The sequence below is a fragment of the Oryctolagus cuniculus genome, chromosome 15 (assembly GCF_051225735.1).
Source record: "Oryctolagus cuniculus isolate XC-2025 breed Fujian yellow rabbit chromosome 15, ASM5122573v1, whole genome shotgun sequence".
NCBI lineage: Eukaryota > Metazoa > Chordata > Mammalia > Lagomorpha > Leporidae > Oryctolagus > Oryctolagus cuniculus.
Window position 1 is genome coordinate 30,587,720 of NC_142881.1, and position 24,022 is coordinate 30,611,741.

Consider the following 24,022-nt stretch of genomic DNA (forward strand, 5'->3'; position numbering starts at 1 on the left):
CCATAGGGTAAGTGTACTTGTGTGGAAGGAAGACTTGAGAACAACCTCAATTTGGGGAAGGGACACAGAGAAAAAAAAAATAAAAAGAGAATTGAGAGTTGTTCCTGAAAGTCCAGGGGTCCCCAAATTTGAGTTTGGAGGTCAAGCAGTTCAAAGGAGTCCTGGGGAAACCCACAGACCCTCTCCCGAGCCACCCAAATGCTTTCAGGGAGCTGGAAACACAAATACCTGTATCCGGTGGTTAAGCAATGGAACTGAGGTGGACACAACAGGCTTCACATAAAAGAGAACTCGGGAAGATGACAAAAAGAGAAATAGCATTTCACCACAGCCTGTAGGATTCAGATTAGATATAGTCTGTAATGTAATCCCATACAACTCCTGCTTTATAAAAAACAAAAGGGATGAATGTTAGTTGTGGTGGAATGAGAAGGCTGTGCTAAGATGGCCGCTGGCAAGCGAGCGTCAGTTACTCAGGAATGGCTTTGGAAACCACCTGGCAAAGGAGCCTGCCTGGCAACAGGCTGTAATTGGTTAGGGCATAAATCGCCCCTTGACTGGATTGGCTGCCTTAGCTATATAAGCTACTATACTGAAATAAACGAGTCTGCGAGCTGCTCACCTCTAGCCCACTTTCATCCAACTCCCGGAGTCTGTGTGGTGACTCTGCACTCTTGCCCCCACCACGCTCCTCCTCTCAGAATGAATCCACAGCAACATCTGGCGCCAAGATACCCTCCTCTAAGAAGCCCACACAGATTACAAAACATAATGAATCTGTGAATGATAACAGCCTGTCACTCCAGGCCTTTGCCTCACAAGTAACAGTTGATGACTTAGGGAGAGAGAGCTCTGACAGTGAAAATGACATGACAGCAGACAACGCAGCAGTGCCTAGTCAGTCACCCCCTAAATATCCGTGGGATGAACTTGGACTACCTGGAGGCGATAACCCATGTGAGGTCATCCCTTCCACACCCAGTGAGGATCCCCACATTTGTGGCAGTCCCCAGGCACCCCCAGGCTCTCAGGGCAGCTGCTAGACCCCATCCAACCCGCATGTTTGCCGTTAATCTCGGAGTGGATGCAAAATTCAGGCCATGGATTCCAACACCTGTAAAAAGGCTTCTGCTAACCAAGGGCCAAGGATATGCTTGTGTCTTTCCAGAGAATGCAGGACAGCCCATTTGGGTACCAGCCAGAAACATCAAGCCTGCAATTGACAGTCAGTCAGAACCAGCTGAACAAGACTGAGAGTCCGCCTTGTTAGTGGGTGCACCTGCTACTGATTGTCAAGCTGCTGCCCTATCATCCTGCCCTGAGGAACTGCCCATAGCCACATCCGCTACTGCTTTATACCCCACTTAACTCTGGTCAGCCACTCGAACAGCCTATAGTCTGCATGTGGTCACGCCATTCCTGATTATCATTGTTCCTTATTCCTACCCCCATCTGAGCAAGCACTCCTGTGATTTCTGTTTTGAGGGCTGGTTATTCAACGACAGGTAAGATCCCCCGGGGGACAACTTAAGACAGGCACAGCCATGTGTGGAGACCACATGGAAACAGGGTCAACAATGATATGGCCAAGAATCATGCCTCCCGTTGCTCAAAAATAAACGAAAAGGGGAAAATGTGGTGGAATGAGAAGGCCATGCCAAGATGGCCACTGGCAAGTGAGCGTCAGTTACTCAGGAATGGCTTTGGAAACCACCTGGCAAAGGAGCCTGCCTGGCAACAGGCTGTGATTGGTTAGGACATAAACCACCCCTTGACTGGATTGGCTGCCTCGGCTATATAAGCTACTGTACCAACTGAAATAAATGAGTCTGTGAGCTGCTCACCTCTAGCCCACTTTCATCTGACTCCCGGTGTCTGTGTGGTGACTCCATGCTCTTGCCCCCACCATGCTCCTCCTTTCAGAATGAATCTACAACAACAGTTAGTAAAATGGCGCAGTCTTATCTATGGGCGATCTACACCCTGACACCATCCTAGGACCATCCTAGGCTCTAGCCCCCACTGCCACTGCTGGAAGCCAGGTGGCCACATGGCCCAACCACTGATGTCAGCCCCACCCCTATCCTAATGGGATTCACTGCTCCTACTTCCCTGCCTGCCCCCGACCCTGCAAAGTTTTAAAAAGACCTGTTCCTGAACACGTGGCTCTCTTTCTCTCCGTCTCCTGATCTCTATCTCTCTCTCTCTGTGTCTGGATCTCTCTCTCACGCTCTCCTCCTTCTTTGCCCCTTCCCTCCTGTCGGGTTTCCCCCAATAAATCCTTTCCCTTAAAAAAAAAAAAAGAGAGAGAGAGAATAGTCTGACAATCAATGCAGGCTGGTATGGCCTGGAAAGGAGAATGAAATCTGAACAACAAGCCAGTCTGAATGAGATTCTCCCTCAGGCTTTGCAGTCTGCTCCAGGCAGATCTATTGTTCCTGGGCATTTCTTTTGCCAGGATGAGGGCAAAGAAGAATATTACATCACAACATTACAACAACCATACTGGAAAATCCTAAAGAAAAGCAAATCCACCATTTTTCATCACCTTTCAATTAACTTCATTTTTTCCTGTTTCCTAGGTTTGTGAGGGATTATGCGTTGTTGACTGCTAACTCTATTGCTTAGAAGGTTAACATCTCAATCTACATTTTAATAGCTATTATTCAACAATATTTAATACATTTAAAGCATATTAATATATACTTATGCCAGAGAAATGTAACTTTGAAGATATTTTTCATTTTTTTATGGGAGACAAAGAATATGGCACTAAGGTTCTGGTAGATTTTTGCAGAATTAAGCGATGGGATGATTACTCTTCATGCTAAAATAGCTCACATTAGCATCTGAAGTATAAACTGCGACACTGACTTTTTCCACCAGATTATCTCTCAGTAAAAAACGTTACATTCTGTGTCTGGGCCAGGAGCATTTACTGGCTGCAGAGACATCTGAGCAGCCTTCAAAAATGTTGGCTGGAAACACAAATCATGCAAAAACTATGTGTGGATTTCAAACCTTTTTTTTTTTTTTGCAACAAAATAAACATCTTTTCACCCCACATTCCCACAACTTTTTAACTTGCCCTCTTCAAGCAACAGACTGCTTGCAGGAAGACTCATGACGGAAGGACACTGTGCAGCTGACTGAGGGCTGGTCAGTGTGTGTCTTGCTCACCACTGTATTCCCAGGGCCTAGTACAGTGCCTGGGCCAAGGTAGGAATGCAAAAAATATTTACTGACCAAATCAATGAATGAGCAAAGGCTGAGTATGAAAATTGCAATAGGGCATTTTGGAGCCATGCCAGTCCACAGATAGCAACCCAGCAAAGGCGGGTTATGCTGTCCTTTGGGAAGACAATGTTACCAATGTAGCAGAGTTGTCTAAATGAGTTAAATACCAGAGTTTTAGTGCCCAGAGGCCTTTGACTTTAGAACAAAGCTTTATTCCTTTCCCCATGGTTTTTTTTTTCTGAAAAAAAAAAAAAAGTAATAAATAGAGCAGTAAATTTTAGAAGTGCAATAAATCTCCAAGGCTCCATTTTATAAGTGAGTCCTCCCAAATTACAGAACTCATCCTGAGGAAACCGCAGTGCAAATAACTCCATCATCGACAAAGGCCACTCGCGGGCTGGGAATGGGACGTTTGATTTGTGGATGATGGCAAAATAGTGGGTTTCCCCCTTTCTTTTCTTTTGGAAGATTTCATCAAATTGTTATAAATACAACATTTCTCACCTGACAAAATAGTAGGTTATTTCAGGATAGTGGGGTGATTATCTTCCTGATTTTCATACTTTTTTTCCTGTGTTCTATGTGAGGCATGGAAACTTACAGATGTCAATAAAATTTTTATGAAAGCAAAAATATGACACCTAATCAAAGTTACTCTGTTCCCCAGGATTCTATGGAATTTAACATTTCCATTACAGGCAATTTTGTTCTGATGGTTTATGTATAGGTCTGTCTTGTCCATATATTTCTATAAGGGTAATTCTAAAAGGTCATGGAAAATGGAATTCAGAGACAAGTTTATTTTAGTGCAAAAAACTTAAATCATGCATAGTCTTTTCATAATACGCATTTCCACAAATTTTTTGAAGTTCCCTCACATACTGAGACTTGGCTGGTGAATCGCAATGTCATTGGAAGTCACAGGAAAGGGTCACTCTAGCCAGCCTTCCAGCTTTGCAAAGGGAGTACTCCTCTCCCGAACCCTGGCTCTAGGCTCTTTGGGAGCAGGGATTGTATCTCATACACCCAACTTTTGGCACATGCTTCGATCATGAATAAACAGATGTGCCTAAAGAAGCAGAGAAATCACATGTACGATACTTTTCTTCGAACACGAGGTCTAATTTATCCTGCTGCTGAATCGTCCAAAATGATTGGGCTGGAGATAATTAGTGATTCATTTACCAGTGCTCCACAGATGCCCTCCATTAACTTATGTTTAATTCCTTCAATCATTCATTCAGTCTTTCAACAAACACCTATGGAAAATTTACTCTGGGTCACATCCATTGATAGGTATCAGAGTTACAAAGCCTGGCCCCCTAAATGTTTTTTATATGGGTGGGGGGCACTTATAAAAAACACACAGTACAGCCTACTTACTCACCAACGGAGATAAGCACAGGAAACAATGAAGCTGGCTAACCTGGGGTTTACAGGAGAAGCTTGCCCGAGGAGTGTTAACAGCAGTGTTAAAAGAGGAGCTGGAGCTGGACTAGTCCTGGACCATTCCTGACAGAGACCAGTGTGAGCAGAAGGAGCAGAGGACAAAGGCAAGAAACACAGGGCGGCTGCTGAGTTCGGGGTGGCTGGGGCCTAGAACTGTGGCTGAGTGCTGAGTGACAGGGCTGTAGGGAAGGGCAGCAAGCCGGGTCCCAGGGCACTGGCAGTCCTGGCGCCAGCTTAGACTTCACCCTGCGGCAGGAAGCTGCAGAAGGCTTTAAGCAGGGATAATGCTACTGGAGACTATTTTAGTGGCCCTGGAGGGGATGAATTGGAGGGAGACAAAAATTTGAGTGTAACTTCTTAGAAGGCATTTACATAAATGAGTAATATATTTGCATTTATATTAAATAATCATAGCCAACACTTAGCACTTATTATGCAATGGGTGCTAAATAAGCATTATAATGCAAGTCTCAAAGTTTCAAACAACCTTATAAGCAGAGTCTTATTATTCTCATTTACAGCTAATGACACAGACATTAACAAGTAGGTAATTTACCCAAGACCTGCATCAACCAGGCCCTCTGGCACCAAAGCTTATGCTACTAATCACATTTGTTTAACTTGTGTCTCTTGTATTAGAACAAAAACTTCATGTGTATTGGTGGTGTTCTCCCCTGTGCTTACCTAACAGGTACACAGTAACTATTTGTTGAATAAATTCAATGAATAACCTAAGAAGAAGAAATAGTGTGCTAAATTACCTACAGATTCTATAAATAGTTCAGTTGCAAAATTGGCAAAGTTATGGTTTGAGTGATCGGGCTTTTGAGATCATTATGGACTGAATGCTTGAGTCCCCTGCCCCCCAAATTCTTATGTTGAAGACCTAACCCCTTTTCCTCTCCCACTACACCGCCAGGGAAACCTCTAAGAAAGCAGTTGAGGCAAGTTCAGTCGGTGAACTCAAGGGGCTTCCATAGCCTAGACAGCTCATAGCAAGAGTCTCGGGTGATTGCTGACATCATAAATAAGAGTGCCAATTGTTAAATCAACAACGGGAGTCGCTGGGTACATGCTCCCCACGCAGGATCTCTGTCCTTAATGTGTTTTACTATGAAACCTAAAAACAACACTACTAGTCGAACAATACCCTATACCTTGTGCGGTTGTGTGAGTACAGCCTGTTGAAATTCTTGCTTAGTATATACTAAGTTGATCTTCAGTATATGAAGGTAATTGAAAATGAAACTCGATGAAGGGCGGGTTGGGAGAGGGAGTGGGAGAGGGGAGGGCCACGGGAGGGAGGGAGGTTGGGGGGGGAGCCACAACAATACAAAAGTTGCACTTTGTAAATTCACATTTATTAAATAAAAAAAACTATAAAACAAACAAAAAAAAGAAAAAATAAATAATAGACTCAATCAAAAAAAAAAAAAGCAGTTAAGGGTAAAGGGGGGAGGGGCTCCATGCCACAAGGATAGTGTCTGTCTAAGGGAGACAGCAGAACCCTCTGATTGTCTGTGTGCATGTATGAAAGACAGGCCATGTGAGAACCAGAGAGAAGCCAGCCATCTGCAAGATAGGAAGAGAGCCCTCACCGGAAATGGAACCGGTCAGAACCTTTGTCTTGGATTTCTAGTCTCCAGAACTGTAAAAAAATTAATTGGTATTGCTTAAGGCATCCAGTCGACAGTATTCTGTCATGGCAGCCCAAGTAGACTAAGACAATGATTAATAACACAAGGGTGTGGGGCTGGTGCTGTGGTGTAGCAGGGGAAGCCGCCACATGCAGAGCTGTCATCCCATATGGGAGCCGGTTCAAGTCCCCGCTGTTCCACTTCAAATCCAGCTCTCTGCTGTGGCCTGGGAAAGCAGTGGAGGATGGCCCAGCTCCTTGGACCCCTGCACCCACATGGGAGACCTAGAAGAAGTTCCTGGCTTAAGAATGGTGCAGCTCCAGCCTTTGCGGCCAATTGGGGAGTGAACCAGCAGAAGGAAGACCTCTCTCTGCCTCTGCTTCTCCTTCCTTCTCTGTGTAACTCTGACTTTCAAATAAATGAATAAATGTTTAAAAAAATAACACAAGGGTGAGTAGTGAAGGGAAGGTTTCCAGCACAAGAGACCAGAGGGACGGTGGTGCCACTAACTGGGGTAGAGGAAGAAGAGAGACTTGTGGTCAATGGACCAGCTCTAATTACTCTATGCTTAGAAATTTAGTGTTCACCTCACTCAAACATAGAAATATAGAAGTCAGTTATTTACATCCTGGCCATCAGGGAAATGCAAATCAAAATCACAGTGCATATCATCTCACCCCGTCAGAAAGGCTAAAATCCAAAAGGCAGAGAGTAACAAATGCTGGTGAGGATGTAGAGAAAGAACTCTTACAAACTGTTGCTGGGAATGTAATTTAGCACAGCCACTGTGGAAAACAGTATGGAGATTCCTCAAAGAACTAGAAATAGACTTGCCATATGAACCAGCAATCCCACTTCCGGGTATATACCCAAAAGACATGAACATGTTGTATCAAAGAGATACCTCCACCACCATGTTCATAGCAGCACTGTTCACAAGAGCCAAGATATGGAATCAATCAAGGTGTCCGTCATCAGATGAATGAAAAAAGAAAATGTGATATATACACAAAATGGAATATTATTCAGCTATAAAAAAAGAATCAAATTCTACCATTTGCAAGAAAATGTATGCAACTGAAAGACATTATCTTGAGTGAAATAAGCCAGACACAGAAAGACAAATACTGTATGTTCTCCCTTATCTGTGGGAGCTAAAATTCAAAAATAAAAAACAAAACAAAAAAATGCCTGTATATATCACTATTATTGCAAATACAATTTTATCAAAGCCCTTGACTGGTATGTAAATTAAAAATATATTATCTCAAAAACTAAACAAAGAAAGAGAAAAAGGGAGGGAAAGGGGGGGTGGAAGAGAAAGAGGGAGGGAGGGAGATGGAAAGACTCTTAAAGAATTGTTTAACAAGTTATTTTTAAAGGCAAGGAAGAGCAGCTCAGCTCGGTTTTCCTCTCCTAATCAATAGTGCAAACATGGAAATTGACCATGACGTTCTATGACTTGTAACCTGAGAACAACCACCTTGCTAATTATTCTACAGCTTCTATCCTCAGTAGATCTACTAAGCACTATTAAGTAATGGCCTGCAGAAGGGAATGCTTCTCCAACTTCAATGTACACATAGGCTACCTGGGGGTTTGCTAAAAGTGCAGATTTTCCTTCAGTGGATTTAGGGTGTGGTAGGAAATTCTGCGTGTATAATAAGTTCTCAAGTGACACTCTTGCTGCAGGTTCCGGGGCCACTCTAAGTGGCAGGGCTCTGAGCACATGAAGTGTCTTTCGAGGCATGGTATCTTCATCACAGTGGCCTATTTCTCTTGGGTGACCTACTTCACTACAGACTAGTAACCAACAAACACTGACAAGCCTTTTTCAGACCAGATTTAGAAGTTCTTCAGAAGGACTCATTCCTGATCAACATGAACTTTTTTTGAACAGCCCACTTTGTGCAAGGTGCTGGAGATACAAAGGTTAATAAGACAATTCCTGTTACTAAAGAGAGCTCTTACTCTTAACACCGGATGCTCTAGAGACTGGTAACTTCCAGGGGGTAGTTATCTTGTCTCCCCTGTTGCCTAAAACTGCTTAGATTCTCAATAAGCACGACACGGACAAATGAATGGGTTCACGGGAGTTTCGTTAAACACTACCTTAACTGCTCTCTGTCTTAACTCACAGGTAAGAGGCGATTACGTTAGAATGAGGCCGTAGAGCGAGCCCTGATCCAACCTGGCAGACGTCCTTGTAAGGACAAGAAATTTGGTCACACAAGGAAACGCCAGGGGTTCATGTGCACAGAAGAAAGACCATGTCAGGGGACAGGAGGTGGCCACCTACAAGCCAGGGGGACGGGCCTCAGAAGAAATGGTCTTTGACCTTGAACTCTGGGCCTCCAGAACTGTGAGAAAATAAACTCCTGTTGTTTAAGCCACCCAGTCTGTGGTGTCTTGTTATGGTGGTTGGAGCAAACTAAAAAGGGTTTTTCACAGCTTTTGTACCCAGATCCAGGGGGCCGGCGCCGTGGCTCACGTGGTTAATCCTCTGCCTGTGGCACAGGCATCCCATATGGGCACCGGGTTCTAGTCCTGGTTGCTCCTCTTCCAGTTCAGCTCTCTGCTGTGGCCCGGGAGTACAGTGGAGGATGGCCCAGGTACTTGGGCCCTGCACCCACGTGGGAGACCAGGAAGAAGTACCTGGCTCCTGGCTTCAGATCAGTGCAGCGCGCCGGCCGTAGTGGCCATTTGAGGGGTGAACCAATGGAAGCAAGACCTTTCTCTCTGTCTCTCTCCCTCACTGTCTATAACTCTACCTGTCAAATAAAAAAAAATCTTAAAAAAATACCCAGATCCAAGATCCTACTTCTGCAATGGACAAACAGTATAAGCACTGTTAATGCGAGGATTAAGGGAGACAAACAGAAGAGGGTGAGACAGTAGCCCAGACTGGGCTTAAATAGCTACCACATACCCACTCCTCTCCCCTTCTCACGTTGCCAACTGTCTTAGTCCATTTTGTGTTACTAATAATGGAATTACCTGAGATTGGGTAACTTATAGATAAAAAATGAAATGTATTTCTTACAGGTCTAAAAGCTGGGAAGTCCGTGAGCATGGAATTGGCGTTTGGCCAGGGCCTCTGCTCTGTGTCCTAACATGACAATAAGGGCATTGAGCACACGAGTGAGACTGACACTGCAAACAGCCCAACTTGCCTTTATAAAAACCCACTCTCGTGACAGCTAATCCACTGCTGTGATGACAGCATTAGTCCATTTGTGAGGCCCTCATGGCCTAATCATCTCTTAACACTGTTAGGACAGCAATTAAATCTCAGTGTGAGTTTTGGAGGGAACATTCAAACCACAGCGCCAACGCGAAGCCCACGGCTGTTCTCCTCCCAAATCTGAGACTGCGAGGAGCTTTCAGACACCACCCCGCCCCCAAACTTGACATTAACGTATTTCCAAAACATTGCGGCAGGAAGACGACCCCAGATTTCTTTCTTTATGTGAAGTCTTAGAGAGGACCTATGATGATAACATAATGAGATTGATTTGTTGGCCAAAAATGGATAAAAAGGCACAGTCAAATGAGAATACTGCTAGCCACAGGGAAGCTACATTTGAAGCCTGATTTTAAAGCCACAGAACTGCTTTGATTTTTTTTTATAATAAACATGCCAACCTATAGGGAGAAACGAGTGCCTCCTTCAAAAAGCTGTTCTGGAAAGTTCTACATTTACTGTAACCACATGGCTGTTCTCACATTATATCTGGAGTTGCTTTCAGGGTCTGTGAGATAATCTTTCAAATGCCCTCAGTGCTGACACTTGAAAGTCAATCTGATTTTCAAAAACAACCAGGAGTTCTATACCAATGTGAGAGAACCAGGGGACCAGTCAGTCAAACTGTGGGGTTCTGTGAGGACTGATTTTCCTTGAGTGAGTTTGTACTCAAACCCCAGAAGGCAAAGCCAAAGACAAAGCCCTGACACGAAGTGAACGTGTTGTAAACACGACATCAAGCTGAAGGTGTGGGGGTGAGGGTGGGGAGGGCAAGGTGTGGGGGTGAGGGTGGGGAGGGCAGTGACTTCACTAAAAATAACCGCACTTGTTTGGAGGTGTTCTCTCCAGAACACTTACTGAGGCCCAGATCCACCCTGTTTCATGGGACCCCAAGTTCAAGGACCTACTGCTTCAGTCCAATCTTGGGTATTCCACGTGTGTTGAATGGGGAAGAATGTCTAAGGTATCTGGAGCTTACTCTCCTTGTCTCAAAAGCAGAACTGCAAGGCTCTGGAGAGAGAGAAGTCTGCCCCACGTAAGGAACACACTGTCAGCTGCTGGAGCTGTCCAGCAACAGCGAGCTTGCTCTGACACTGAGCTCCCGGCGCTGGGAAGTTTAAAGCAGAAGCTGTTTGTGACGGGAACCCGAAGAGGTGCCCCCTGTAAGGGATGGGGGAGCTATGCAGTGACCTCCCAGGGCCGTCCTGAACCCAACCTGCACAACACCAGCAACTCTGCAGGCACTGGAAAAACGCTAGTGGAATGGAAATGGACGAGGAATATGGTGCATCTTGTGAGCCAAGAAGAGGGGCAGAGGCTGGGGTGCAGCCAGCTGCAAGGAAGGTAGGGAGAAACCAGACGGAAAGAAAGCGGGAGCCCAGAACCGGTGTGTGGCATGCAGGAGAGAAACAGCTTTGGGTAAACCGAAGCCTCACAGGGATAAGGAAGGGGATAGGAGTCAGGCAGAGGCGGGGAGCCGAGACAGACTCCTACTCACCCTTCTTAAACTCCTCCAGCACCGTGTCCAGCCGTGTATCATTGAACACGCAGTGCAGGGGCCGGTTGTAGAAGCGCGTGACCGTGAGAAGCGGGGTGCAGTCGTCGGGGTCCACGAAGGCCAAGTCCTTGACAAACAGAATGTCCACAATGTTGTGCCGCTGGTCGCCCTCATAGACCGGGATGCGAGTGTAGCCGCTGCGCAGGATCTCGGAGACGGTGGCGAAGTCAAGCACCGCGTCGGAGCGCAGCATGAAGCAGTCCCCGAGGGGGGTCAGCACCTCCTCCACTACCTTGGTGCGCAGCTCCAGGGCGCCCTGGATGATGTTGAGCTCCTCCTTCACAAGGTCGCTGTAGGGGTCCGCCGCCCGTAGCGTCTCCAGCAGTTTCTCCCGCGTGTAGAAGGTGCTGATCTCCTGGCGCAGCGCCCAGTCCAGCAGGCGACCCAGTGGGTAGCACACGGGGAAGGCGGCCGCCATCAGGAGCCGGGTCAGGCACACGCTGTGCGACGCGATGGCCAGCCCGTGGCGCGAACACACTGAGTAGGGGCAGATCTCGGCGCCCAGGAACACGGCGCCCGTGCACACCAGCGCAGGCAGCCACGGGAAGTGAATCCCCGCCTCGATGTAGTCTTCCCCGGTGCCCCCGACGCCCGGCGGCAGCGAGGCGTACAGCCAGCCGGCCAGGGCCGCGTTGGCTCCGGCTTGGCCCAGGAGCAGGGTGCAGAGCAGATGGGTGCCCCTGCCGCGCACGGCCTGCACGCGGCGCGCCTGCTCCTGCTCGGCGGCCGAGCCGCTGTTCCGCAGCACCCGTAACTCCACCGGGTCCAGCGAGAGCAGGCTCAGGCGCAGGCCGCTGAACAGGGCGGACAGGGCCAGCAGCAGGAGCGCCCCGAGCGCCCGCAGCCACGCGGGGGGCAGCAGGTCCCCACCCGGGCCGTAGAGCCGCGGGCGGACGCGCAGCAGGAAGCCGCCGGCGGCGCCGTGGTGGTGCCAAGCGCGCCCATCCCAGGCGCACAGCGAGAAGAGCTTCCCGCCACCGCCCGCGCCGCCCCGCTCCGCCTCGCCCTTGCGCAGCTCCCGCACCCGCACCTGGACCAGGGCAGAGCCCGCCACGCCCCCGGGGCGCAGGGGCCCCAGGACTTCCACGTCCGACGCCCAGTCGCTCTGCTCCCGGCAGCGCTGCGGCCCCGGGGGCCGCGTGGGGACCGCACTGGGCGCCACGCCGCTCCCGCCCGGGGGCTCCTCGATAAACACGAGCCTCGGAGCCCAGTCGCCGGTGCCGTTCTCCCCCGGGGAGAGGGTGGGTGCGGGCACCGGCGCGGCGGGCGCAGAGGGCCCGGGCTGGAAATAAACGCGCAGGAGGAAGCTGGTGCCTTCGGCGGCGCGCAGGGTGCCCCCCTCCAGGGACACGCGGCCTCCAGCAGTGTCCTCAGGCCGCAGGCCCAGCAGCCAGGCGGCGGCGGCCGGGGGCCGAGGAGACAGGGAAAAGAAGAGCAGAAGCACAGCGCCCTGGCTGCAGCAGTCCCAGAGCCTGACACCCGGCGCGGCTGCCGCCGCCGCCGCCGCCATCCTGCACCCAGCGCGGCTGCACGTGATGCTGCAGAAAGCCGAGCAGGAGCCGGAGGGAGGAGGAGCCGGAGCCGGGAACCCGGCCCCAGGCAGGTCACCACGTGCGCGCCCCCTGCGCGCGTGGGCTGGAGGCGGTGGGGGCGCAGACCCTGCCTGGGCAAGGTGTCGGAGCCGGAGGTTGGAGATGGCCACGCATCCTGGTACCGCGCGTAGCGGGCGGACACACTTCGGTGTATCGGAGCTGCAGCCTGGGGAAGGCTTGGCTTGGCCTGGCCTCCCGCTCCAGCAGGACGGCGCCCTTCCGCGAACTCCTACCCGGCAGTAATTCCCTGCCCGCCCCACGGCTCCTTCATTGGTCCGGGAAATTTCCGAGTGTTTTGCTCCTCCCCTTACCACTTGGCGCTTTTCCTCCTGGTCAAAAGATGTTCTGGAATCTTGAATCGGTGAATACTTTTTAGCGTTTAGTCTCAAGTCCAGCTGTCCTTCACATGGTAAAAATTTCCAAATTATTTAAGTTCATTCCTGTTAACATCAGAAAATCCATCAATTAGAAACCGGAAATAAATGATGATACCACTGTGCAATGGAATACTATACAACAGGAAAAAAGAACGAGGAGACCCATTGCTTTGTGATGATGAAAATCTACAGTAGTAATGGGAAAACAGGAAAATGCAGAACAATGTGCACAATTGCCATTTGTGTTAAAATTATGTATAAATTTATATGTATGTATAATACATAAATACACATACATAATAGATTCAAAATGCAGAGGATACACAAGACATGTCATAGTGCTTACCTCTAGAGATCAGGATAGGAGTCTGGAAGAGACTTTAAATCAGGAGAATCTTTAAGAAATCATATGTTAATAAGAAGTTGTACTTTCCACTCAGTTCCCCCAATGGTTATATCTTAACCATAATATAATCTCAAAAACAGAAAATTCACATTGGTTTAACGTGTGTATATAGTTCTATGTAATTTTATCACATGTTGGTTTATGTAATTACCACTGCAATGAAAATACAGATTTATTTTAACACCACAAAGATAGAGGGAAAATTTTTTTTTCTACTGAATTCCTTGTATTATTTGAATTTACCATGGGCCTGTATTACTTTATTATAGACATTTAAAATTATTTTTATTTGTTTGACTGGTAGGGAGGGGGAAACAGCTTTCATTTGCTGGTTCACTCCTCAAATGCCTATAATAGCCCAGATTAGGCAAAGCCCAAGCTGGAAGCCAGAAACCCAATCTGGGTCTCCCATTTGGGTGGCAAAGACTCAACTCCTTGATTCATTACCTACTGCCTCCGTAGGTTCTAATCAGCAGGAAGCTGGGATTGGGAGCAGGGCTAGTTGGAACAGACACTCTGACTATGGGATGTGGACAACTTGCTAGGCTAAATGCCCATTCCTATTTTCATGTATTTACTTTTAAAATTTATGTGGTAAAAAAAGCTGTCCTAAGAGCTTTGACAAATACTCATTCAACCATCATAATAAAAAACAGTTCCACTTGGGCCATCTTCTGCAGCTTTCCCAGGCCATGATCAGGGAGCTGGATCAGAGTGGAGCAGTGGGATATGAATTGGTGCCCATATTGGATGCCCAATTCATAAGTAGTGGCTTTTACCCACTATACCACAATGCTGGCTCTGTAAGGATTATGTTTTTTATTTTTTTATTTTTATTTATTTATTTTTTGACAGGCAGAGTTAGAGAGAGAGAGAGAGAGAGAGACAGGTCTTCCTTCCGTTGGTTCACCCCTCAAGTGGCCGCCACGCCGGTGCGCTGCAACCGGTGCACTGTGCTGATCCGAAACCAGGAATCAGGTGCCTCCTCCTGGTCTCCCATGTGGGTGCAGGGCCCAAGGACCTGGGCCATCCTCCACTGCCTTCCTGGGCCACAGCAGAGAGCTGGACTGGAAGAGGAGCAACCAGGACAGAATCCGGCACCCCCAACCGGGACTAGAACCCCAGGGTGATGGCGCCAAAGGCGGAGGATTAGCCAAGTGAGCCATGGCACTGGCCAAGGATAATGTTTTGATATGTGTATACTACACTGTGAGGTGATCAAACCTGGGTAATTCGCATATATGTCACCTAAATATTTTTCTTTTCCTTGTGGTGAAAATATTTAAAATCCTCTCTTACAGATAATATGTCATTTTTAAATACAGCTACCTTGCTGTGCAATGAAACACCGGGACTTAGTCCTCTGATCTAACTGTATTTTGCACCTGTTGATCCATCTCTTCCCTCTCCCTGTGCAGCCTCTCCCAGTCTCTGCTAACCACCACCCTACTCTCTATTTCTATTTGCTCAACTTGTTTTACATTCTACATGAGTAGAATGCAGATAATACAGTATTTGTCTTTGTCGCCTGGTTTATTTCAGTTAATATATGTCCTCCAGGTTCATCCATGTTACTGGAAATGCTGACAGAATTTCCCATTGTTTTATGAATGAATAGCATTTCCTTTTACATATACCCCATTTTAAAAATGTATTCATCCATGGATGGGCACAGGTTGTTTACAGGTCTTGGCTAATGTGAATAATGCTGCAGTGAACACAGTAGTGCAGATGACGCTGGTATTGTCAGTTCCTCTGGGTGGAAACCTAGCAGTGGGATTCCTGGATCATGTGGTAATTCTATTTTTAGCTTTTTGAGGGAACTTTATATGGTTTCCCCAAATGGCTACACAAATTTACATTCATTACTCATTTTTAAAAAGATTTATTTATTTATTTATTTGAAAGTCAGAGTTACAGAGAAAGAGGGGAGAGAGATCGAGAGGGAGAGAGAGAGAGAGAGAGAGAGAGAGAGAGAGAGAGAGAGAGAGTTCTTCCATCCGATGGCTTACTCCCTAATTGGCCGCAACGGCCGGAGCTGTGCTGATCCGAAGCCAGGAGCCAGGGGCTTCTTCCGGGTCTCCCACGCAGGTGCAGGGATCCATGGACTTGGGCCATGTTTCACTGCTTTTCCAGGCCATAGCAGAGAGCTGGATCGGAAGTGGAGCAGCCAGGTCTCGAACTGGCGCCCATATGGGATGCTGGTGCTTCAGGCCAGGGTGTTAACCCACTGCGCCACAGTGCCAGCCACTCATTACGCATTTTTTAAAAGATTTATTTATTTGTTGAATGGCAGAGTTACAGAGAGGCAGAGAGAGGGAGGGAGGGAGAGAGAGAGGGAGAGAGAGAGGTCTTCCATCTTCTGGTTCACTTCCTAGATGGCCACAATGGCCAGAGATGTGCTGATCTGAAGCCAGAAACTTCTTCTGGGTCTCCCATGCAGGTGCAGGGGCCCAGGGACTTGGGCCATCTTCTGCTGCTTTCCCAGGGCATAGCAGAGAGCTTGTTCGGAAGTGGAACAGCCAGGACTTAAACTGGAGCTCATGTGGGATGCTGGCACTGTAGATGGTGGCTTTACCTGCTATGCCACAGCGCCAGCCCCTCATTTTAAAATCCCACACTTGTATGTGTGGTGGAGTGGGACATAGTGCAGTGATGAGGGGCAGGTACTGTGACCCAGAGAGCCTGAGGTCAGCTTCTGGCTCCGTCTCCTCCTGACTGTGACAGCCGCAGCTTCTGCACCTGTAGACAACACTTGAAGTCAAGGACAGTGTATGGAAAGTTGGATTAATGTGCTATCTGTTATCTGAACACACTCTTCCAGGTCCATCTTTTCAAGTTCATGACACTTTCTAGCCAGAGTGGTGAAGCCCACATCTGTTAACTGCAAACATTTTGCCACTTCTAATATTCTTCTTTTTTTTTTTTTTTTGACAGGCAGAGTGGACAGTGAGAGAGAGAGAGAGAGAGAGACAGAGAGAAAGGTCTTCCTTTTCCGTTGGTTCACCCCTCAATGGCCGCTGCGGCCAGCACGCTGCGACCGGCGCACCACGCTGATCCGAAGCCAGGAGCCAGGTGCTTCTCCTGGTCTCCCATGGGGTGCAGGGCCCAAGGACTTGGGCCATCCTCCACTGCACTCAAGGCCACAGCAGAGAGCTGGCCTGGAAGAGGAGCAACCGGGAGAGAATCGGGCACCCCGACCGGGACTAGAACCCGGGGCGCCGGTGCCGCAGGCAGAGGACTAGCCTATTGAGCCGCGGCTCCAGCGGGCCACTTCTAATATTCTAAGCTGTGGGCAGTTCTGACCTACAGCACTCAGGATGGTATCTGTGACATTGGAGCAGCCACACGTATAGAGAGACTATAACTTATGGCACCCTCTGCATATAGTGATGAGACCTTCATCTGTGATTTGTAAGCAAGTCTGCAAGTTCAAGGTCACCAGTTCAGGGCAGTGTGCACCTATATATTTCAGAGTTTCATCTTCTAGCTGTGTGCAGCCTTTCAAGAATAAGGCCTTGAGACCCCCACAGCCTCTCACTAGTGTCCGAATGCCATCCTTGGTTATATGGTCACACCAGGAAATGTTCACTGCTCCAACAGCAGACACCTGTCACTCAGTGCTTTTAGAGACATGTTTGTTATTGATGTACAGGAAGCAAAGTCAAGGTGCCTGAGTTTGGAACAGAACTTGCTAAGGCTACTACATCTGCAGTCTTTGTACATCCATTTAGATCCAGTACTTCATTATTCCTACAGTTTTGTGCAAAGGTCCTTAATGCATTGTCTCCACTCCAAGACACTCACAAAGACTTAACTTTTGTAAAAAAGCCCCACATCATTTTGAAATATTCTCCACTACACGGCCCTCAGTATCCCTCTGGAAATCAAGCAGATCAATGCGAGTTACTTCCACCCAGAGCCAGAACATTCCAGGCCAGGGAGACTTGAGCACAGCGACACAAGGTAATGACTTCCAGAAAAGAAAATATCCATAGTTTTTTTTAATATTAAAAAAATTTTTGGGGGGGGAAGTTTTTTATTGATTACAGCTTCATTGCTATTTGAGAACATCTGCTCTTGGTCATTTTGTTCAGGTCCCTCCTCATGGGGCCGGGCTGGGCGCTGCGGCGGCGTGCGGAGTGCAAAGACAGGGAGCCTAGGGCAGGCCCCGGAGTTCCTGGATGGGGAGGCAGCAGGCTAGGGCAAGGCCCTGGTGGTGGACAGGGAGGAGAGACCTCTGGCTCCAGCGGGGCCTCCACCACCTCCCGCAGCGCGCCCGTGGCTGTGAGGACTGCTCCCATTCATTACTCTTTAAAATGTAAAAGTAGGTACCAGCGCTGTGGTGCAGCGGGAAAAGCCACTGCCTGTGGCACAGGCATCCAATATGGGTGCAGTTTTGAGTCCTGGCTGTTCCATTTCTGATACAGCTCCCTGCTGATGCGCTTGGGAAAGCAGTGGAAGATGGCCCACGTCCTTGGGCCCCTGAACCCACGTTGGAGAGCCGGAATAAACTCCTGGCTCCTAGCTTGGGATTGGCCCAGTTCCAGCCATTGAGGCCATCTGGGGAGTGAACCAGTGGATATAAGATCTCTCTCTCTCTCTCTCTCTCTCTCTCTGTGTCTTCCTATCTATCTGTGTAACTCTGCCTTTCGAATAAAAATATTTAAAAAAATGTAAAAGTAATGATTTCACATACTACCTTTAATGCTACCTTTAGCATCTCTGATTAATGACCAATGTTATGTGTGAAATTTATTTTCCACTATATTTGTGAATTCACAAAGATATTATCTGAGAAAGTCTTGTGGAGGGTAAAACCAAATACAAATGATTCCAGCCAAATGTTGCCTTCTTTTCATAACAAACTCTTATAACCCAGAGTGGAAATAATGTCTTCCTGTTTAGGGACTGGATAGGCCTTAGTAGGCTGCTGGTTACTTTCCTACATAGGTTGCTCTTCACACCTTGATGGAGATATGAGCCAAACCTGCCTTTGCCTTAATATGCCCTGGGTACTGTCCCCTAAAACTATGCTTCAAAGCTAGAAGGGAGGTTTTACCTGAAGAGGGAGCATTGAGGCATTTAGGAGTACTGGAAGTATAGGGCAGAGAAGGGGGGTCAAGCATGTGACAGTACTTTTTTTTTTTTTTTTAATTTGAGGGTAAGTTGGGGAGAGAGAGGAAGAGTGTACAAGTCCATCACCCATTAGTGAGATTCACAAATGACAACATTAGTCATGGCTGGGCTAAGACTGAAGCTGAGAGCCAGGAGCTGGGAACCCAATCCAGGTTCCCCAGTGGGTAATGGAGACCCAACAACTTGAGGCATCACCTTGGAAGCTGAAATTAGGATCTGGAGCTGTGATGTGACTCTAAAGGAGGTACTCTGATGTGGGATATGGGCAGCTTTTCTTTTTCTTTTCTTTCTTTCTTTCTTTTTTTTAACAAGTTTCCGAAGTACAGCTTATGGATTACAATGGCTTCCCCCCCGCCATAACTTCCCTCCCACTCACAACCCTCCCCTCTCCCGCTCCCTGTCCCCTTCATTCACATCAAGATTCATTTTCAATTATCTTAATATACAGAAGATAAATTTAGCATATATTAAGTAAAGATTTCAACAGTTTGCACCCACACAGAAACACATAGTGTAAAATACTGTTTGAGTACTAGTTATAGCATTAATTCGCATTGAACAACATATTAAGAACAGAGATCCTACATGAGGAGTAAGTACACGGTGACTCCTATTGTTGACTTAACAAATTGACACTCTTGTTTATGGCGTCAGTAATCACCCTAGGCTCTTGTCATGAGCTGCCAAGGCTACTGGAGGCCTTTTGAGTTTGCTGACTCTGATCTTATTTAGACAAGGTCATAGTCAATTTTTTTTTTTTTAATTAGCTAAGATTGAAAGAGAGAGTTACCCTATTCCCTGGTTCACTCTCCCCAATACCCACAGCAGCTGGTACTGGGCCAGCCCAAAGCCAGGAGCTATGAACTCATTCCTGGTCCCCTACAATTGGGGCAGGGGCTTAACTCCTTGAGGTATCACCCACTGCCTCCAAGATTCTGCATTATCAGGACGTTAGAATTGGGAGTCAGAAACAGGATTGGAAACAGGTACTCTCACATAAGACTCCAGGCATCTATCTTAACTGCCAGGCCAAATGCCTACCCTGTGATTGTATTTTTTAAGTGGTGGCAAGAAAGTTCTCACTTTTTTGACGTTTAGATTTATCTCCCCTCCCAACATAAACTCCTAAGTTCAAAGGTCTCTGTTATCTTAAATATTCTTCTTGAAACTCTTTTAGGCCATGGGGCTTTGTCATCATTGAAATATAACTAACTTTGGGGCCGGTGCTGTGGCTCCGCAGGTTAAGGCACTGCTTGGATGCCAGCGTCTTACATGGGTTCCAGTTCGAGTCCCAGCTGCTCTACTTCCTATCCGGCTCCCTGATAATGTGCTTGGGAAAGCAGCGGAGGACGGCCCAAGTGATAGGGCCCCTGCACCCATGTGGGAGATCTGAAAGAATCTCCTGGCTCCTGGCTTTGGCCTGGCCCAGCCCCAAACATTACGGCTATTTGGGGAGTGAACCAGCAGAGGGAAGACCTCTTTCTCTCTGTCTCTCCCTCTCTCTCATTTTAACTCTGCCTTTCAAATAAAAATAAACCTTAAAAAAGCACTAACTTTATCAAATTGTAGAGTTATGAAGAAATTTAAAATTTATTATTTCACACACACAATGAACCCTGTGAAGATGATATCATTACAAATATACCCATCTTACAGTTAATTGGTTAACTGATTAATTGAACTTTTTTGGCCTCTGTATTGATGCTCCCTTAACCCTGCAGAACCAACCAGTACCAAAATAAAACCTTTCAAAAATATCATGGTAGGAATTTTAAAAACTTAACTTTCTAATTATAAAGTATTACATGCTGAAAATAAAACTAAAGCATGACCCCACCAATGAGATAAACATTGCTGATATTTTTAAATACACCTTTTAATTTTCTACATGAATGAATAAGAAATACACACACATATGTACTCACCATATATTTGTATATTTTATAATTGAGTATATATTATATAAGCAATTCTAGTTAGCTTCTGTCACTTAACATATTACAAACTTTCCCCCCAATGTAATGACAATTTTTTTCAGAAACATAGTTTTAGCTATGTATATACACACATACACACACACACACATACTCAAAACAAGTCTTCAAAAGCTCATGGAAAGAGGGCCGGTGCTGTGGCACAGTGGGTTAATGCTCTGGCCTGAAGTGCCGCCATCCCATATGGGTGCTGGTTCTAGTCCCGGCTGCTCCTCTTCTGATCCAGCTCTCTGCTGTGGCCTGAAATGGAAGATGGCCCAAGTCCTTGGGCCCCTGTACCCACGTGGGAGACCTGGAAGAAGTTCCTGGCTCCTGGCTTTGGATCGGCGCAGTTCTGGCCGTTGCGGCCAATTGGGGAGTGAACCATTGGATGGAAGACTTCTTTCTTTCTGCCTCTCCTCTCTCTGTGTGTAATTCTGACTTTCAAATAAATAAAAAAAGCTCATAGAAAATGTATATTGTGAAAAAAAATCTATGCATAGACTTTAAACTTTTATTGCACCAAAATAAACTTATCTTTTAATTTAACTTTCCATGAACTTCTTTAAGTAACTTGTACGAATAAGCCTATTCCCAACTGTATCAACTGTTATTTTTTATTTTTTTTTTTTATTTTTTGACAGGCAGAGTGGACAGTGAGAGAGAGAGACAGAGAGAAAGGTCCTCCTTTTGCCATTGGTTCACCCTCCAATGGCCGCCGCGGCCGGCGCGCTGCGGCCGGCACACCGCGCTGATCCGATGGCAGGAGCCTGGAGCCAGGTGCTTTTCCTGGTCTCCCATGGGGTGCAGGGCCCAAGCACCCGGGCCATCCTCCACTGCACTCCCTGGCCACAGCAGAGAGCTGGCCTGGAAAGAGGGGCAACCGGGACAGAATCCGGCGCCCCAACTGGGACTAAAACCTGGTGTGCCGGCGCCGCTAGGCGGAGGATTAGCCCAGTGAGCCGCGGCGCCGGCCTGTATCAACTGTTATTAAGAAGTGTTAGTCTGGGGCCAACATTGTATGTAGCATAGTGGGTAAGGCCGCCACCTGCAACTGCCAGCATCAAATATGGGTGCTGGTTGGTGTCTTGGCTGCTCTACTTCTGATACAGCTCCCTGCTGAGGCGCCTGGGAAAGCAGCAGGCCTTGGGTCCCTGCACTCACATAGGAGACCTGGAAGAAGCTCCTGGCCCTTGGCTTTGGTCTGGCACATCCTTGGCCATTGCTGCCATTTGGGGAGTGAACCACCAGATGGAAAATTTTTTCTCTTTCCCCCTCTCTCAGTAACTCTGCCTTTCAAGTAAAATAAAATAAATTTTTTTTTTTTTTTTTTTTTAAAAAGAAGTGTTAGGCTTAGGAAATTCAACTTACTTTTCTGGGCCAGTTCCTCATCTGTGAAATGACAGTTTTAAGGTCTCCACTCTTTCATGGGTTAATGAGTAAAGGCTAATGGTACCCTGGGTGCAGATAACCCAGAGAGCCTGAGTACTTTTCCTTTTACTGAACAGAAGGTTCTGGAAAAATACTGGGTTTCTAGAGCTCTGCTGAGACTGAGGATTCTTGTGGGTAGATTCAGGCAGTGTGATTGTCCTAAGGAAGAGCTGCCAAAAATAGCCTCCCAGAATCTAAACGTTCACTATCTTCCTAGCTTCTCAGAGAAATGGAGGGAATAATGCTGGCCTCTGCTATCACAGCTGTATCAGAAAGTCTGTGTCAAATGCTTTTGCTGACCAGACTGGAAGTTGTGTGTCTGGGGCCTGTGCCGAGCACACAGGTGCTACTATGGCTTCCAGTAGAGTCTCTGTGAACCTTGCTGGCTCCACAAATGAAGATCCAGGAATTGCCAACAACGTGAGACTTCTACGGCTTTGCCACCAATAGGAATGATTTCCAGAGGAACTTGATCCTTCAGTTTGGGTCTGTTTGCTGCAAGTGTGTGGCTGGCCAGGAAGCTGAGTGACACTGAGCGAGTGGTACCTCAGCCAGGAGTGTAGCCAAGCTGACAAGTGGAATCTCTGTGCTGTACTCCAGCCTTCCAAAAACTGAGAGTTCAATTGTGACCATCACAGGACATGGCCTGATGGTTCCCTTTTGTTCCTGAGGCCACTCAGAGCTCTGTTCCTTGGTTAGTAGTCAGGCTGTTCTATAAAGTGCGGTACACAGCTCCTACAGTTTTGCTCTTGTCCTGAGGAATGACAAGAATGTTTAAAGAAATATGTGAAATAAAGACCACATGCAAAGAAAGCCCCTAAAATGCTGTGGTTAATTTCATTATTTGTTTATCCATCCAGTAAACATTCGCTAATGAACAAAGTGCCAGGCCCTGTGCAGGATATTGGGCATATCTGACACTATCCTTGCTGTTTTGGAGCTTAGATTCTGTTGAGGAAAGCAGACATGAGTCAGAAATAGTTTCCCTATCTAGTTATTTAGTTACTTTTACAAAGGAGATGTTCCAAGTGCCATGAAGGTTTATAATGTGTAAATTCACCTACAGAGGAGGCTCTGGAAAAACTACCATGAAAAAATAAGATGTAATAAAAATGGAAGAATTTCTACATTGGAAGAAACTGCTATATTTTGTACCTTCTATTCTTTATTTGTTCTACTTTTGAAATGATGACAATGTATTAATATTCCTAATAATATAATCTGCTAATGTTTATTAAGTGTTTGCTATGTGACAAATGCATTATCCCTTTTAGTTTTCACCATAGATGAGAAAACTGAGGTTCTGATTGGGTGACTTTGTGAAAGTCACATGATTAATATAGTTAACAGAGCCCAGCTGAGTGCAAAATCTGAGTACAGAGCCAACAATTTAAAAAGTTAGGAATTTAATAATACCTTACAGATGGCTTACTCTGTATCAGACATAAACTGACTCATTTGGAAATAGATGTTATTATCATTTCCATTTTGCATGAGGAAGCTAAGCCATAGAGAGATTAAGAACCTTGGTGGCCAAGATTTATATGATCTGTGGCAGGTGCATTGCCACTGCACTATATTATTTTATACCAGATTACATTATATCCCCTTGTTGTGGCTTTCATTCATTTACATGTTTTGTTTTACATAGTTACATTTACCATGTTCCTACAATTGGAGTATTCTGTTTTTCTTTCATTATTATAGTATAAAGCATTTTCCCTTATTAGGACTATTTGTAAGTATGCTTTTCCTTTTTCCTTTCCTCCCCAAGGTGCAGTTATACTGCCCATTTGTCAGTTTCACCTGACGTACAAAGGACTGAGGTGGTCACCTTCTCAGCTGAGGGTTGCTGGTGGTGCTCTGTCAATCACGGGCTAGGAAAGACCTCCGCTAACCCTTCCCAATCCTCAATCCCATCTCATCTCTCAAGTAGCTACTCCAGTATTAAGATATGCCCTTAAACATGTGGGTGCCAC

At 46.7% G+C, this 24,022-nt stretch overlaps 1 protein-coding gene and 2 pseudogenes across 7 annotated transcripts in view; 1 reads left to right on the top strand and 2 right to left on the bottom strand.

Moving 5' to 3' along the window:
• The window catches only part of CNNM1 (cyclin and CBS domain divalent metal cation transport mediator 1), a 65,808-nt gene extending 52,841 nt beyond the window's left edge, over positions 1-12,967 (bottom strand). For 3 of the 7 annotated variants that reach the window (XM_051824065.3, XM_051824066.3, XM_089314558.1), the window contains exon 1: positions 11,066-12,965. In XM_051824065.3, coding sequence (XP_051680025.1) covers positions 11,066-12,635 — 1,570 coding nt within the window. In that variant the 5' untranslated portion in view covers positions 12,636-12,965. Of the gene's footprint in view, positions 1-11,065 lie in introns of all 7 variants that reach the window. The other 4 variants (XM_051824063.3, XM_051824062.3, XM_089314559.1 and 1 more) reach the window with 4 other exon arrangements.
• Positions 12,968-13,119: 152 nt separating this feature from the next.
• On the bottom strand, positions 13,120-17,609 carry LOC100353959 (uncharacterized; annotated as a pseudogene).
• Positions 17,610-22,394: 4,785 nt separating this feature from the next.
• LOC108178459 (mitochondrial import receptor subunit TOM6 homolog pseudogene) lies at positions 22,395-22,606 on the top strand (annotated as a pseudogene).
• The last annotated feature ends 1,416 nt before the right edge of the window (positions 22,607-24,022 follow it).